The sequence below is a fragment of the Mya arenaria genome, chromosome 1 (genome assembly GCF_026914265.1).
Source record: "Mya arenaria isolate MELC-2E11 chromosome 1, ASM2691426v1".
Taxonomy (NCBI): Eukaryota; Metazoa; Mollusca; class Bivalvia; order Myida; family Myidae; genus Mya; species Mya arenaria.
In genome coordinates, this window is record NC_069122.1 from 16,219,781 (window position 1) to 16,238,552 (window position 18,772).

At 34.5% G+C, this 18,772-nt stretch overlaps 1 protein-coding gene across 1 annotated transcript; it reads left to right on the top strand.

Moving 5' to 3' along the window:
* The first annotated feature begins 693 nt into the window (after positions 1-693).
* On the top strand, positions 694-11,654 carry LOC128225054 (uncharacterized). Its single transcript, XM_052935065.1, has 6 exons — positions 694-767; positions 5,765-6,418; positions 7,113-7,271; positions 7,560-7,857; positions 9,884-10,320; positions 10,351-11,654. Exons 2-6 carry the CDS (start codon positions 5,864-5,866, stop codon positions 11,182-11,184), a joined length of 2,283 nt encoding a protein of 760 aa, XP_052791025.1. The 5' UTR covers positions 694-767; positions 5,765-5,863; the 3' UTR covers positions 11,185-11,654.
* The last annotated feature ends 7,118 nt before the right edge of the window (positions 11,655-18,772 follow it).

Consider the following 18,772-nt stretch of genomic DNA (forward strand, 5'->3'; position numbering starts at 1 on the left):
AAAGGAGTAATGTTAACATTAGAACTAATACTCTTAGGTGTTGGCACGATGCTGTGCGAGAGTATGCGATTGTTTTGTGGGGGGAACAAGAAAACCCGGATAAAGCTCATTTGACCGGCTTGGTGACCACCAACCAAATATAAATAGCCCGGAATTACCGTAACTGGGATTTCCCATGCCGGTACAAATAAAAGGTGAATTTTTAGCTATTGAAATTCATGTAACAGTCCAATGACTCTATTGTTTCCGAAGAAACGTGTGTATATTACAACGGTTTAATTTTGTTTGTACCGGACGATTAGGTTGGAAAAAACAGAATATTTATAATTCCGGGCTTAAACTATTCACATGCGCCGGTTTTTGATGCTTGCTCAAAGTCAACGCCATTCACTTGAGGACACTTTAAAAACGTCTTCGATCACTGTTCGTATTCTTGAATAAATCTGCCTTAATACAGCTGTTTAAGTATAATATAAGTTATTTGATTGGATTCTGTTCAAAATCAATCTTTTGACAAAAAATATATTGATCAATTTAGATAAGTTAATACAATATAATTAACTTTATTTTACCACTGGGTAGATTTAATGAATCGCATAACGCGGCTAAGGTTCGGTTTAAGATATGATCTCACTTTATTTTAATAATAGTTAGGTTTAGAATGTGTACAAAGACAACCCTAGAAGATCATTCACCGTGTGTTTACGGTTTCAGAAATGATAATAATTTTATTTTCGATTCAGTAAGACATATAGGAAGGACTAAACGTAAGTCATCTTTGTTTTGAGTGTTATTGTTTATTTATTTAATGAGGAACCATTCTATTATTTAAAACAAGATACTGGTTGAAATAATATTTGGATCAACGGGTTTACAGTTTTTCGTAAATAGCTTTACTTTTGATTTGATGTGTTATTTTAATAAATAACGTCCAAGCTGATAAACAATTTACTTGCCCTTCTTATTGGTTTGATCGCCAATATAGTAGTAGAACATATTGAAAGCGTCTTTCAAAAGTTCGTATAATTATTTATGTGAGCACGGATTATCATAAAGCCACACGCTTTAAATGACATTTGCACTGGTTATAAACAGGAACAGGGCTGTAGGAATGTAAGTGCATGGGTACTTTAATTATGCAAACACATGTTCAGTGCTAGGAGCAAAATATAAAAACGACATCAGGTGCTGGTCTTTGAAGGCAGCAAAATAGTAGCAACTGTTATTTACGTTACCATCTATTTGGAGGCTACATAAATATTAATTGTTCGTCGGACCGCGCAAATCTTGAACGATTTATTTTCATATAGACATTCAAATAAACTATAACCAATACATACTGTTATTATTTTATATGCACTTTTCAAATGATTCTTTGTTTTTTAGCAAAAAAATATATTCCGCGCTATATCGTAATACATTCTGTAAAATGGTATATTAATTGCTTTAATGGTATTATTTTAATTTTACAAATTCATGGTGGCACAGAGGGTAATAGTGTGTTTCAGTGTAAGATCGTAATATGTTTTACCGAGTGAGCACCAAAAGATATACTTCACGAGAATCACACCAATCATAACGACTTGTTGTCGTTGAAAGTGCGCGCTGAAGTTAACACTATTAAATTTATATTTTTACTCTTTGAAAAAAAATGACCTATCAAATTTATTTTACGATTAAACATCTATAAACCACGGGACAGCATAAAGTAAAGTATAGTTACCCATCGTGTAATGTATTGTTGTCAAACGTGAACTAGTCACTCATAGATTGTCGTGAATGGTATGACGTTTCTTAAAAGTATATGCAAAATACATAATAATATCATTCATAGTTGCTTGCATTAAAACTTGAATTCATTTCATTTTTATGAAAGATTCACTATTATCTTTTTTTATTCCATACTAATAGTTAATTTTAACTTTCTGTTTCTGCTAAACGGTGAGGTCTGCAAGCTTTATGCAAAAATGCATACGCAGACAAAAAATGCTAACCTCTTAGCCTTTGAATCATTAATTACCCTACGAATGCCCCTAAGATTACCATTCCGGATGCGCGAGCTTCTAAAGACGCATTTAATAAAACCAATAAATGACTTAGTGTTATTTTGGCCTTTGGTTTCGTTGCTAAATATAAATTTTGCGTCGGTAATGTTTGTAAATGAGTTTTCGTTGTCAAAGCTCGTCTAAATAATCAAATGTAAATCTGGCTGGCGATCTGTTGTCGGAGGCCTAAGCCTGATCAGTTACTTGAGGTAAAAGGACCCTCGCAAGGGTTGACATCTATAGACTCGGGGGAAATATAGAACACATATCCAAGAACAAATGTACGAATTACTTATCGTTTATAGTTCTAAACCTGACTAAATCTCCTGCGAAAGGTCAATAAGTTATCATATTTTGTCTTTTATTCGTAACACTTAAACTGCGTTATTATTAATTAACCTGATTGAGTACAAGAAATAAAGCCGACCATCTGATAATACAGCACTTGATAAATACTATGTCGTGACAATACTTACTTTAATTTATTGGCACAAAATCTTCCTTCATACAGACAATCGACGCTTGGTTATTTGTATTTGTTGTAAAGGTATGCCAAAACCAACTAGTGTCTTACCTTTTTACATGTCTCATTTATCAAATGTTAAAGGGGCTGTACTCCGTATGATTAAAGAGCGATTTTTTTTTATCAAAAACTGACATAAACTTGGCATCGATGTGTACAATGCATTAAAACTTACTAACTTAAGTACCACAAAGTTTACACTTTATGAAAGTTTAGCAGATATTTCGTATTTTTCCATTAAATATTTTTACTGGGTATGTATACGAGGTAGAATTCATTTCTTATGCGTCGTTGGCTAGTCGGTGTTATCACGTGATATTACCCAGGTAGGTGTATAGTTTAATTATGTCACACAATATGAGTAAGCCGTCGGAGCTCAGTGGATACGACGTTGGGCTGCAACTTTGGCGACACGGGTTCGAACCCGGTCTTCGGCACATTTTTTTTTTACATTTTGGTACAATTTTTACAATCATGATATCAAAGAGTAACACATTCTATTAGGTAATTGTCCTGAGATGCGTTACAGAAAAAAAACTTTTTTTTTGGTGCTAATCTTGTGTATAGTCCCTTTAAGTTAGCTGGTACTCTGTTCGTCGTTGCAGATAAGTGGCAACACAAATCGTTATAGTTAACCAGGTTGTCACTTACTTAGTGGAGTTCGCAAATCATAAGCAGATTCTGCTACAACCCAAAGATACTTTTATAGATAAGTTGCAATACGAATATTGACCTGGTATTATTTTACTTACTCAGCGTCATAACTAGTTAGTGTTCTATTATTTTCTGATATTTATCTTGCCGAAAATAAATCGCGAATATCAATAAGATAGCTATATATATATATATCGCGAAAATTAAAAGGTTAACACGAAAAAAATCGTAAACCTTTATAGATTATATTACGACAGTAATTCGCCACCGTACAAAATAAAATATGTATAGAGTGAGTTCTACACATTACGCTACGTATTGCATTGTAATTAAGGGTAACGATCGGTAAAAACTAATATAATTATTGAAGATAATGCCAGAAAGCACCCACAATTTCTGTATTTTCGTTTGATTCTTTCTGACATTAACCCAAAGACTTATGTAATAATTTAAATAAATTGTACTCAATTTTAATTTAGTTATCTAATAATAATTTAGTCATTTTTTTCAATTTATCATTTATTTCATTGTTTGTTCGTTTGTAATGGTTTTTGCTAGTCGTTTCTTCATTTTTGTCAACTTGTGAGCGTGTATTATAGATATCAAGCGATAAGATTGATAATAGAAAGCCGTGTTGCGTATTGCCGGTCAGATTATAAGATGTGTTGAAATATCTGGGCTAAAACGAGGAGACAATCCCCAAGCGACCACCTGATAAATGACCCCCTGACCTCACAAAAGCTAAATCGGGGTCACGACCATATTAAACACCTATTGTGGGTCATATGTCATTAAGGATATCAAAGTAACGATTCATCAAGATCTTAGGAGCTGTATTTATATTAAGTATAATAACAATTGACTATTCATTGTGCATTGAGATCTTTGATTAAGTTAATTATTATTAACACGTTAGGTTAACACTTTAAAGACAAATCGACGTTGGTATACAAAGTGTTTGGTACGAGCGCAGTATAATATTATACACATCATTTTTGATAAATGTGATAACCAATTATAAACATACTTGTTGAATGAAACAATCAAATCAAATTGAATGTTAACCAAATGCCAAATATTACAGCATTTGAATTATGCGTCCAACGCAATACTTATAGCACGCAGGCTTTTGGATTTTATTTTGCTTATATCTGTCAAAAGAAACTACGATAATATACATTTAAGATTTGCAACCCGCGTAGCCGACGTACCATAACCTACCTTACCTACCTTCATGTTGTATAAACATTAGTATCCTTATTGGTGATACCGATATGCTACAGTTGAAAGCCAGCCTGTTTTGGGCTTCATGTTGGGGCTGTAGGTCGTCTGCAACGGGAGTTATTGCAATACTTTTTTATACTGAAAAGCGATTTGATATATGAATAACAATGTTAAACAATCTTAGCATTTACTCACGAAGTTTGCAAGAACTATGCAATGCACATTACATATCTCAATAACCGATTGTGAAATACACTGTTTCCCTCAAAGTTTCGTAAAACCTGAAAATAAAGAACTTTCAGCAATTTTTTATCTATGAATCAGGCCGCGTTTAACTGAAGGCTATACCTAAACATGACTTTACAAACCACGTGGTATGACCACGCTGTACATTCTAACTTAAAAATATAAATTTGCATGTTAAGACTCTCTTGTTTGTCTGCAAATGCCATCGCCTATTGGACATTCTGTTCACAAATCTCAAAACTCAGTTGTTATAATTAAACATTTGAATGGCACCATTATGATTTTATTGATAAATTCAGATTTTCAATAATTTCAAATTATATTTCAAAAAAATGTCGGCGTTGTGATAAATTAGCAATTCTAACTGAATTGATGGTTTTGCTACTTAAAAGAACTTAGTTTTAGTGGGTTGCGCAGCCCTTTTGAGAACAAAATATGTAACAATATAATGATAAAATTATTGAAATCAAAGAAAGCTCAACTGCACTTATGTATTGCCTAAACAAAGATTAAGCTAAATCTAACCAACTGAACCTTACCTTAGCCTAACCATTGGAACATTCTGCACTGAAAAATAGGCAGGTGACATAGATAGTGATCAAGCCTCTTTGGCTATAATATATACGATACTTTAACGTGACACGCTTATGTTTTGTTTGAATGAACACGAATACCTGACAGTGTAGCTCTGCGTATTATTGCTGAATATTGAAACATTTCAAAGCTAAAGTAATCCTGTTGATCATATGTTTATGACAGAATGTTGAAGTTTATATTAACATGAACTAGTTTATTCCTACTAGTTTAGTCACGCCCAACGAACCAAACTCAGCCAGTAAGAAGGCCCATATAATAGTAAGAACCGATGTGTCATGGGGAGTTATTTATAGTAGTCATTCTCTATTAGGATTTGGGTTAAATATTCCTAATTGCTTGTATCAGCTCACGAAGTGTAGTCGTAATTTGATTTCAAATAATGTTTGATGACAATCTTAATAATTATATTTTTTACTTATTAGTAAACATTTAAATGCGGTATATTTTTTACAATCTTAGCTGTTTCTTTTCACAGTTTTGTCGGGCATAACACATGTACACTGAAAGTTTACTTCATGATTCTTGTCATTAAGCGAAAAAAGAATATCCTAACAAATTCCATGGATGGATAAAGATGGCCTCCTACAAGACAATTTTGGAAGAGAGGGATAATCAGAATTGGTTTAAATCCTCCCTTGCCCTTCGGATTACCAAATCCGGACTACGGGGTCTTGCTGAGAATGGCAGCAGTCGAACACAACGAAATATACACTCATCAATAATACAGACAAACGAGCTTAATCCAGGGACAAAATGCAGCCAGTGCCTGACAGAAAATCTCTTCCTATGTCCTACCAGGGGACTATGTTCAAATCCACGGAATTGCAAATTCCACGATACTCCAAACAAGATGCAAAGGCCATGTACTTCTCAGATATGTGGAGACTTCAGAAACGAGATAGTAAGTGTTCATCGGTTCGGCAACCCTTCATGGAAAAACACTCGGGCTGAAATGTGGTGTACCAACCACTGGGAGGTGGCAAAGTGTTTTATGGGACCAGGCTACCAAGACGTCAAGTCTTTTGATGATACGGACTTAAATGGCGTGATTAGCTTGATGTTGAATTGCAAGGAATTCAAAGACAACTTTTCTTTTTCCGTCGCCAGTGACCCGAATTTACTGACAGAGGTAATACTATTTCAGACGCTTATGGTACTCTTTACGTTTTATCATTTACTTTTCCTTTGTCCTTCTCTGCGTTCGTTATGTAAATTTGGTTTGGTTGGTTCTATCAGCGTAAATTGTTTGGCTACTTGGCCTGTTCCTGAGGTTTCATTGGAATGTTGTTATCATGTTGGTGTTATGATGTTTATATTTTTTATGATTATTCATTACTAAAATAGTACGATCTACCTCCCTTTTGTTTGAACAAACATTTGGGTTTATTAACCTCACGCTATCATTGAGAGAGAGTGATACCGTATGTCCTTGCAGACAAATCGTTTCAAATAATTTGAATTAAATGAATTATTGACAATTGAAGGAAGAGTGTATTCAAGTTGTTTGAACTCACAATAACTTATTTCTTTACAGTTACTCAGAGATTGTTGTGTACATATATGTGTACCAAAAAGGCTTTGGTACTTACTTTATAAATGTTTAGTCTTTAAAGTCCACATATTTGTTATCTAGACATTCATAATTTGGTTGTTCAATATGTATTATTTAACGAGTAAACAAGCCATAGTTAGTGTTTCAAAAAATAAAGAAAATGCAAACAATTATTTACAAAACATGAATACAAGACTATTTCTTTATTTATTATTGTTGTTTAAAGAATCATGTCGCTGTTTAATAATAATGTTTAACTACTGAACCTTAGGCTCGAGATGTTGGTCGAAAACTCCGCCATTCCCCAGATCTGAAGGTATCCGACGCTGAATTAGCAGAGTATTTTCGCGTATTGATTGAACTGCTTATGGATCCACAATACCTTGCATTCGACACGAGTGCACAGGAGGCAATACAGAAACTTCTACAGGTAATCAACCTGGTACAACGGTATTAAAGCCAATAAAGCAAAAACGGTGTAACTAAAATGAGTTTATATCGGATAGTCCATGCAACGATAAAATTTGTAAGAGAAGAGCATGGAGATCCCGCATCATTTAACTAGCGGTTGTTTCTTTTATTCTGTTTGAGATACAAAGGCGTCAAACTTGCATGATAGTTTTCTCTTTTATTTCAATTTGGATGTAAACGCAAATTCATTCTTTGTATATACTAATGGGTACACATTCAATAACTATACTCTTTTTTTCATGTGAAGTTAAACGATGACAACCTGCATATATCAACGGAAGACGTTTATAAAGTACTACAAGAGACTAAAGTGGTCATAGAAACTGGGAAACTTCAGCTGGAAAGATCAGTTACGGACGGCATGAATGAAGTAATTAACCAAACTAAACAGTCCGTATCCCAGGTTGTCGAAGAGTCCAAAATATGTCAGCGTGAAATATACAGTCGCACAAATGAAGGTCTGCAAGTACTGGACAAGGCAGTAGAAGAGGCAACTGGTAAAATCCAGGCAGCATCATTGAGTTTGACTGCTGAACAAGAAGAAGGTTGTTATTAATTAAAACATCTATCCAACCAAACATACATTCATCCACCCAACAAACCCACCCAAAACACCTACCCAAAACACAAAAAGCCCACAAAACACATCCATCTACCATTCATCCATCCATCAATTCATCCACCATCCATCTTGCCATCCATCCATCCATCCATCCATTCATCCATCCATCCATCCATCCATCCATCCATCCATCCATCATCCATTCATCCATCCACCCACATAAAACCCACCCAACTCCTATCACTACTAACACAAACCCTGACTCAATTACTCTCATGGTATACCGCGATTTTGTGTCTTTTAAGCGTAAACACTTATATTATAGCATAAGTAGTTAAAGCAACGGATTAAAGGTACTCTATTTCGTTTGGATTTCAAACATTCACGAACATCAATTATTTCACAGAAGTTTGATTTATGATATATGTAGGATGTGTATGTCACCTTTGCACTTTCGTATAATAAAGTCATATCTATTTAAACAGTTGTATAAGACGACTTTCCAGGATATCTTATTTTAATTGCTCCAATTGAGCATTCTTATATATTTTGTTTTGACAATTGGGAATCACCATAGTTATGTGTTATTCTCCCCTAAAGATGAGCACATAGCCAATGCTTTCTCCGTCTGTCCTTCGTCACACCAGGTGCTGAGACTGCCTTAAAACTACCGAAACTTAAAGTATAGAAATCTAGCAATAGTTAATAGGAAAGCGGCTTGTCCGAATCATAACTCAACAAGAACGGATTTAAAAAAAACTTTAAATAAAGATCTTATAAATAACTATGAGAGAAAGTCCAGTGCGCAAGAATGTTAAGCATATCTTTCATGTTTACTTAAGTATCCTCCTATACCACTATTTCTTATTATAGATGCTAACACATACCTTTGTCCGGAGAATAACTTTAAATCAAGCAATGGGATTTCAATGAAACTTGAAATATATACCGAGGGCAATATGCACAAGTATAGTACAAAATAACCATAACTCTGCCTTCACTCATTGCTAAATTATCTCTCCTTTTATTTATACAACTTTTAAGGAGGAGACGAGACGTTTAGAGCACAGGCCCATAACTGTGTTGTTGTTTTTAAAGATATTGCTCTTGTTTGAGTGTTATACTTTCTTTATAAAGAGCATTTCTTATTTATAAACGTTTAAGGAATTACTTAATTTCACTTACAGATATACGTATCTATTTGAGAAATATTGCAATGCACAGTGTTACGACCACCGAATGCAACGTGAACATTTAAACACACACAAAAAAAGAATTATGTCAATAGGAGACAACTTACTGATTGGATCCATGCTTTTTTTTAAATGTCTGCAGCATATAATCAACATTGAATATTTGACACACTATATTAGCAGTTGTAAAATCTAACAATCTTTTCAGAAATATTCCACAAAAAGTACTCACAGATTAATTCAAAACATATCCAAACATAAAGAAATGTTAAAGCAGCGCTGAAACTTTCCTAATAACTTACTTTTCAAAGCATTTTTAAAAGACCAATAATCAGACAACATCACCCTTATAAATCAAAACAGAATGATCCTGCACATTCTAATGAAACCCTCAATAACATACTCTCAAATTCTATAAGACTCTTGTTTATTCTAAAACGTCTTAACAATGAATAAATAGAAATTTTTTGAATATTTTAAATAATCCTCCAAATCCAAACTCGGCTTTTTGTCTTCTTGCGCTCCTCTTCCAAATTGGTTGTGTGTGCTCCTTTATTCCGCAAAGGATACGATTTATTTCAAAATCACTTGCCATACATCGATGAGATCATTTTGCTGTTGTCCACTACCTACTCCTTTTCACATGTTTCACAAATCATTAAAAAAAAACTTGACAAGTTATAACTTTCAGTTCGCCCTTTTTAAAATGTGTACCCTGTTTGTGAGCTTATATGGTTACAAACGATATCACTGTCGTTGTATTATTAGATGATTATTACAGTGCCGAAATGTTAAGCAATGCACTTGTTGTTTCAGATCTGCGACAACGTTTAGCTAAATGTTATCTCAAAACCCTTCATAGTGTGCCAATATCGCCATTTGTCCTTGAAAAAGACGAGATGATTGAAAGGTTTTACGTCTCCCCAAAGATCTTTCAAAAGGAGAAAAAACGAAATAAGTCAGCCGTAGCTGAAATCCCAATACCGGTTATACGTTATAGAGAGGTCCTGTGTAAAGGTGAAATTTTTGTTGGAAGAATTTTTCTTGTAGGTGAAGCGGGAATGGGAAAATCGACGTTCACTGCAAAAATTGCTCTTGACTGGTCAAGACAATGGATATTACCAAAGAAGGCAACAAGATTTTCCGGAAATTTCAAGCTCAAGATATTTCAAGATGTTGAAACACTGGAGAACATCGAGTTTCTTTTCCATGTTACTCTGAAAGATGCTGGGAAAATGTGCTGCTTGACTCAAATGATTGAAGATCAATTGATACATTGACTTTATGAGCCATATGAAACTATGGAGGCTTTCAAAATGGCAATGCATGTTCTGTCTAGCAGAGCCTGTGTGATAGTCGCAGACGGTTTAGACGAGTGGACCCATCCTTCTGACCTTGATTGCTCATGCAAAGAAAACGACAAAGTGCTTCCATTTCTGCCACCAAACATTGACGCGACCGTTTTAATTACCACCAGGCCTTGGAGAATGGCTCAACATCCAGTCCGTTACTCTGAAATAGATACGTTGTTAAGTATTGAAGGAGTAGATGACCCAGATCAACTTGTTCGAAACGTAATTCAATGTCTGGATGGAGATATAGATCTGACAGTCCGTTTTCAACGGTTTATGTCTTACGTGAAAACCAAACATATGACCAACTTCTTGTCGATACCGATCATTGTGATGATGCTTGTGTGTTTGTGGTTTCAGGGGGACGAGGAATCATTTTCCCTTTGTGACATATACGCCCATATGGTTGACATGATGTTTAGAAAGACACAATGTATCGATTTTCTTTGCCAGGCAGATGTTGTATGTCTACCTCGCTGTTTTCGTGATGCCACGAAATTGCCAAAAATACTCTTTAAACTGACATACCTTGCGTTTAGTAAGCTATATGCATCAGATCGCTCACAGTCGGTTGTGTTTAGGGATGTTGAGCAATTGACAAGAGAAGATTTAGTTTACCTGCTAAAGACCGGTGTCATTCGTGAAACAAAAGCACATTCCTTGATAAAGAACACGTCAAGTTTCTCTTTTATTCACAAAACAGTTCAGGAGTTTCTCGCTGCCTTGCACGTGTCTATTCATCCTGATGCGTTTGATAGCGTTTGACACCTTTTCAAATCAAACACAAACATTGCAGACGTAACCGTCGTAAACAATATTTTTACAATATCATAAACATCGCATTCAATTAAGGATGATATGGTATAATGTTAATTCTCAAAACGTTTATGTCAACATCGGTTGACGCCTTGGGGGACATAACCTTTCTCGGGTTTACATTTCATGCCAAAACCCTCTATTGCATCTGATATATATGTAAACATTAATAATAATCGCTAGTCTATCAGGCATTAAACCTGACCACCGTTATTGACGGCAAAAACAAATCTTTGACGGTAAAGAAAGGATTTGAGGTTTTGCCAATAAAGTTGGGAGTTCAGAAAGCGGAATACATACTATTGCGATTTAGAAGGAAATTTCTCTTTTAAAAGTTATGACAACTACCAAGTCGCTATATTTAGATGGCGATGACATATTTAAACCCGAAAAAAAATGAAATTTTGAGTGAAAGGTTCTGTCTATCTTTTATATTTATATCATTCTTACTCATTCATACTACCCCGTTTATGTGACGTTATCATCGTCAATATGCACCGTGATTAAGTTAATCCAGGGGGCAACGCTGCCCGATGTGTGGAGAGGATCAATTTGATCACAACATATGATATATACGCAACACCATGTTTTGCTGTAAATATTCGACATAATGACGATTAAATTTTTTTTTTATAATAAATGCATAATCTATAATATATAGATATTTTGTTGCCATTCGTTAGGGAATGTCTCTATATATGACTCATATGTTTTGATAGCAATGTTTACGTCTGATCTAAAGATTTCTTTTTCGCGCGTTTAGTAAGTTAGTCTCCATCCCAGCCAACACAATAGCATTTGTCCAATGTCGGCCAAATGCCGTACACATCATCGGCTGTCGCTAACGGCCTGTTACCGGGACGACTTAAGGCCCAATGTGCCAGGCCGGTGTACCGGTAAGTGACTGGCATAAGGTTCCCAACAATGGGCGGTTACTGTTCCAGTACTGTCCATAACTGGTAAATCAACACGCCATCATCCAGTCATTATCGGTGTCCAACAATGGACCAGTAATGGCCCTTTAATGTTATATAATTGGGTCATTGCTGGTTGCCCACACCGGAACATTACAGGAAACACTATTTGAGCTGCGTTCACCTTTAAATTTCGAAAAAGGAAAATGAATGAAACAATCATAAAAATACATCATACATCAAATTTAATAACTAGACAACAATATTACCCCAACCGCCCCATTACTTTTAATACGATTAATTTTCTTAACTCAGCATCACTATCCTTTTCAACGCAGCATATTCAATCTTTAGAAAATGTGCAGCTATTATTGCATACTAAGTATAAACCTCAGCATATATTGTTTTTCTAAATTTTTAAACATATCTGCCGCCCACGACTAAATCTGGCAAATACTTTCGCAATCGGAGTTTAATTCATTGCGGCTTTGTTTCGACATGTTTTACTTTCAGGTACAGAGCTCTGTTTAAAGCAGAGAGGGTCTTATCGATAAATATTTTATACGTGCTTGTATAGAAAACATGCAATACTTTGGGAACTCATTCACATTTGAATAATAAATTTTATAACAGTCATAGGACATATTCATACGCCGAATTTGCACAGACAGGGATATCTTCAGATGTATGCGACAGACCTTTATCAGGTAATCAGCTGGTGGAATAGCAGGATACGCGATGATATTTATGAAACATGTTGTTAAATGTATTTTCATGAAATAAATTATGCTTAAACTAATCCAAAATGTTTTTATAAAATTATATTACCGTGAACCGAAGAGGAAGGTCTTTCACAAAGTTTTTTGCAAGGTTGTGTACCATGTAAGCTTAAGCTGGCATTTTAACGAAGCGCAACCCAAACTTGACGGTTTATGTCATGATGTAACTGAAACTGGCTTATTATCGAATAGCAACCAAAGATTGGCGGTTCTATTTAATAATACAGCTGAATCTAGCTTAACAGCAAAGGCTACTAGAGTCTGACAGCTTATAACCGAAGAGTAAACACAGCTTGACAGTTCTGTCACAATACAGCTGAATCTGGCTTTACATCGAAGCGCTTACAGAGCTTGGCAGCTTATTATTGAAGCCCAACCAGAGCTTGACAGTTCTATAACATTTTGAGGCAGAATTTAACTTTAGATCGAAGCAATGTCCGAGCTTGACAGTTATATAACATTTTGTGGCAGTATTTAACTTTAAGTCAAAGAACAACCTGAGCTTGACAGTTCTATAACATTTTGTGGCAAAAGTTAACTTTAGGTCGAAGCACAGCCCGAGCTTGACAGTTCTATAACATTTTGTGGCAAAAGTTAACTTTAGGTCGAAGCACAGCCCGAGCTTGACAGTTCTATAACATTTTGTGGCAGTAGCTAACTTTAAGTCGAAGAACAATCTGAGCTTGACAGTTCTATAACATTTTGTGGCAGCAGTTAACTTTGGGTCGAAACACCCCTGCATTCTGTAAGCAGTTCATAAAAGAATGAAATATTGTATTGTAAGTTAAGGTGCCAACGTTACTCGAAGTGATCCCCAAGGGTCGATATTAATTCTTCTGCTTTTTTATAAATGATATATTTTTGTTTATACACAGGGTAACTTTATATGTGTAAGCAGATGATAATGCTTATTATTTCATACACCAACGTTTGAAGAAGTTATCCCCTTTCTACAGAATGAAAGCAGTAAACTTATTGACTTTTAAACAGATTCTCAATATTTCGAGCAATTAGAAACAACTCCTGGAAAACCCAAAACTTGAAATATTTTACACTAAGATTACGTGTAAGGAGTCAGTTAAACAGCACTGGATTTAGATTGACCAGCAGCTTAAATAGGACCTTCAAGTATTAAACATCTGTAAAAAAGTATCAAATAAAACATACTTAAAGAATAGGTCATAACTTAAATCAGCTTAAAAGATTAACTTCTTTTCATTGTTTAATACTGTCGAGTTTCTGTCCCATGTCATGGCATTTCTGTTCAGAAGCATTTACGATTAAGATGGAACAAACTTCAGGAGATGATGCTATGACTATGTTTCAACTTGAAGACTTATTAAAAAAAGAATAGGACGGATGCGTACAATGGCATTTGAAACAATTTAAATACTAAACTCTATAGCACTAGTTGTTCTATCAGACCTTTTAAATAACGAATACAGCTGGTCAAAACTCATTCAGGTATGTTGCAACTATTCCAAATTCAATAATATTTTTTGTTCTCGTGAAAATGGCAAAGGATGCCAATGTATTGCTTGTAATTCTTAATTCAGACATTAGCTTATGTTCTGTTGGCTTCTGCTTGAGCTTTGTTTGGTTCGTTAGGATCTAAATTGGGATTCATAATGCATGTAGCATTGTTTGCTGTTTTCGTTTGCTGTATAACATGTTTAAGTTTGCCCCTTAATAATAATGTATGCCTATTTCATATTATTAATGTTTGGTTTGGGTATTCGTATTTGCTGTATCTCCTTGTAACTCATCGCAAATTGCTTGCTTGGCGTTTTGAAACCTTGTCAGTTGTATTCTTGGTGCTATTAATGCCGAATACAACATTTTGTGTTTTTCTTTATTATGCTCAACTATGGTAAATATGTTAATCATGTCATTTCAAATCTGATTTGAGCTAACATTTCTGGTATCTTCAACTCAATAGTTTTATTTATTTATTTATTTATTTATTTATTTATTTATTTATTTATTTATTTATTTATTGATTGATTGATTGATTGATTGATTGATTGATTGATTGATTGATTGATTGATTGATTGATTGATTGATTTATTTATTTATTTATTTATTTATTTATTTATTTATTTATTTATTTATTTATTTATGTTCTTCTTTTTTCCCTATTGAATATAATTTATGAGATATTCATAAATTGTATTTAAATACAAAATCTTCTAATAATTGTTAGACTATAACCGTCTATTCAATATCATTGAGCATTGCAAAATATATTTCAGGAGGTCTGGCGATAAACAGCAAGATTTTCGGATCCACCAATCACACAAAATCAGGGCCCATTAACCATCTTCTCAAAGTAGCGTAGGGGCAAAGATTGTGAGATGTTCGGACACACCAACGATACAAAGTCTGGGCCCCTTTACCATCTTCTCGCGATGGCGTAGGGGAAAAGATAGTGAGATGTTCGGACACACCAACTACACAAAGTATTGGCCCCTTAACCCTCTTGTCACGGTGGCGTAGGGGCAAAGATACTGTTCGTTTGAGAAATTACATATAGAAAATATAATAACCGACCTATATATAACCGGAACATCTTAGCTTGTAGTTAACATACAGTCTGGCCCAACATACTCTTCGTTCTCCGCCTCGTGACCTTCATCAGTACATGTGTATGCCGGTTCTGAACGTTCCACCTGCAAATACATTAATACACAGGATCCTTAGTATTTATTATGGTTCTATTTCGTGACTATTATTTTCGCTAATACACCGAAACGGACAAAAAGCCTTTATATAATATTCATGATGCTACTGTAACAATATATTGTAAGTTAACTGATTATACAGATAATAAAACAGGTAAAATATCCCCCTTGTTTTAGCAAACTATAAACATGTAACATAACAGAACCATATCTTTTGTTTGGCAATTTCCTAATACATTCATATGAAGTTTAGATAAACATGTTCATGATGTTGTTCAATATATTTTAAATGAGTAGCTAGTGATACACAAAGAATGATAAACAAGATGAAACAGGACGACAAACTGAGGCTAACCTTTGATAATTTAAATATATTTTCTTTGTTTTTATGATAAACACACACGGTACGGGGTTTTCCTTTGTGTATTTTCCGTTGGCGTAGTGAACAGAATAAAGGCGATCGGGGTGAGAGTGGTCTAGTGGTATATGTGTCCGCCTCCCACCCAAGAGGTTGTGGGTTCGATCCCATCAGAGGTACTTTCTCATGGCCTCTCAAAAAGGACACAGTACTGGTTTCTGCCCAGGAAACGGACTCGAGAGTGATTCTATAAGCTTAGCACAATCGAGCTAAAATAAATTTGTATATACTAAGGGCGATCGTTTTTCAAATTTGACACAAAGTTTGGACTGACAGCTTTCAGACGTTTAATCCAGAGATTTCTGAGCTTATCGTCCGTTGGGAGTCTGTGCAACGTTACACAAAGTTCATTCACAACTTTTCCCATGTAGTTACTGCAAATGCAACAATAATGCCGCTTTTTAACCGTCGATTTTGGTGTAGATTCGGTCATTTTCGCACAAGTTTACTTTGCTCACCACCGGAAGATAAGATCTCCACACTGAAGAGCGTTCAGGGAGGTAATTTTTCAAGGGAGATAACAACAGTTATTGAACAGGACTATAGTCATGCACCATACTTCAATAATAACAAGACGAATGTTGATGTCAGGCATCAAAAACGCGGCTGAATGGGTTTTATTGATTATTAATATATATCTATTGATGTTCATAAAACATTCTGATTAAGTTTTATGAATATTAGACCAAACATAATGTCTTTAGTGTGTTCCAGACTGGACCTAGTCACCTAGTTTATGACCCACGTGAAACAAATCGATACCCAATTGGCTCAATAAAGTCATGTGACAATATATACAATTGTTAACATTCCGAATAAACACGGACATAGCCGAACTATGACGGTTTAATCAACTTTCTTGATCGTAGTTACTCGGTCGTCTCCGGCATGCGTAAATTATTTAGACTGGTACCTTGCATTATCACCGATAAAATATTGATGTCGGGTCGATTCGGCCGAGATATCATTTCGGCCTGATACTTCTCGGCCTACTTTTATTCATTAATGTTTGTTTTAAATCGTGTGAATTACGCTTTGAACTTTCATTTTATATCAGTTGAATTTAAATTGTATTAATTTCGTTATTGCGACTTATATTTGTTAGTAACATCGTGTGAATTAAGCTTTGTACTTCCATTTTATATCACTTAAATTTAAAATAGGCAATTCATGTCGCGTTAAGGCACTTATATTTGTTATCAAATGCATAATTTAAACTATTATTTACAATATGCCCGTAAATTATCAAATGCTTACTTACTACCATAGCGTGTATATAAATCGTTTTCACCGAAAGTAAATTTCTAAAATAACGAACTCGTATGACCGGCGACCAGTCAATACAAAAACAGTGAGAATAACTTTTTTTATTTCCTGTTTTAAACATTAGGCTAATTCGTTTTATATGACGTTTTGGAAGTTTTACACACAACAAAACCGTTATTGACGACACATTTTAAGTAAAGTAGAATAAGAGTTGATATCATTAACAAATCTTATTTATTTTTTCATAACTAAAATGTATACGTATACACTTCCCCATTGACAATTACAAACATGTATCCCTTTAGACGCGGCCTCCAGGCCGCGTCTAATAAGAGAGTTTAAAAGTGCTTTAGCTATTTAGCTCATCATAGGTGATCTGCCTGTAAATGCATCGGACAGATTTTATAATATTCCTGATAAAAATAGAATTTTAAATATCTCCGCAGTACGTATCATATTAATCCGAACATGCATACATTTTATATCTTACTTAACAAAGTATCCGACAACGCTATTAATAAGTTAGCAATGCTCATTTCCTATGCTTTAATATTGCGGGAATATTTTTTAAATAATAATCTACAATAACATTAATTGTGTAAAAAAACATATTTGGTCATTATCATTCATAAGTGTATACTATTATAATGTTTTCCTTCCTTGTTTCTAATGCTAAATATTTAGACATGATATTATATGCACATTTAAAACTACATAAATTCTCTGTTAAATATCTTTGACATATAACTTGTGTTCACCATGCACCAGTTATTGTTTAATTTGTATATGTTTGTCCATATTGATTGTATTGGACCGGTTGGCCTTTATCAAATAAAAGATTTAAATTTGAATTGATAACAGTTTATGTGTTAGTCGGTCGATCGTGTGGGGGGGGGGGGGGGCGTTTTATTACGAGCTGCTTGTGTGCAGTCCTTATCTATCCGGAACCACTTTTATATTTACACAAGCGATGAGAAGTGAAACAATCCCATATATCATCCGGTTCTATTTCTTAACTTCATATTATGAAGTGTTTTCAAAAGGAAATCACCATTGGTTTCCTTTAAATAAACATTTATATTAATTTATTTCCGTCGTTTTTGCAAAATTTCGTTTGCGCATGGGCACTAGGCTACTGTTTGATACGGATTCGGAAAACACAGTGTGTGATACGGAACCTCTGTCCGGATGTCATTGTTGTGTATTTAATTAATACAATGTTAAAGAGAAAGACTTGCAGGTATGAAATAAATAGTTTTTAATTGTACGATGTACATTTGGTATGATTGTATAACGGCACACATACTGAGGCTCTAATGTATTGTCTGTGTTAACTTAACTCGCATTCAAATTATAAATGAGAGCTTTTATGACTGACTGGTCTGTTGTTGTTTGTTTAAAAAATTCACTGAATGAAGTGCTCAAATATTTCAATGTACATTTTGATTACAATATATTTTGTTATAAAAGTTGGTATT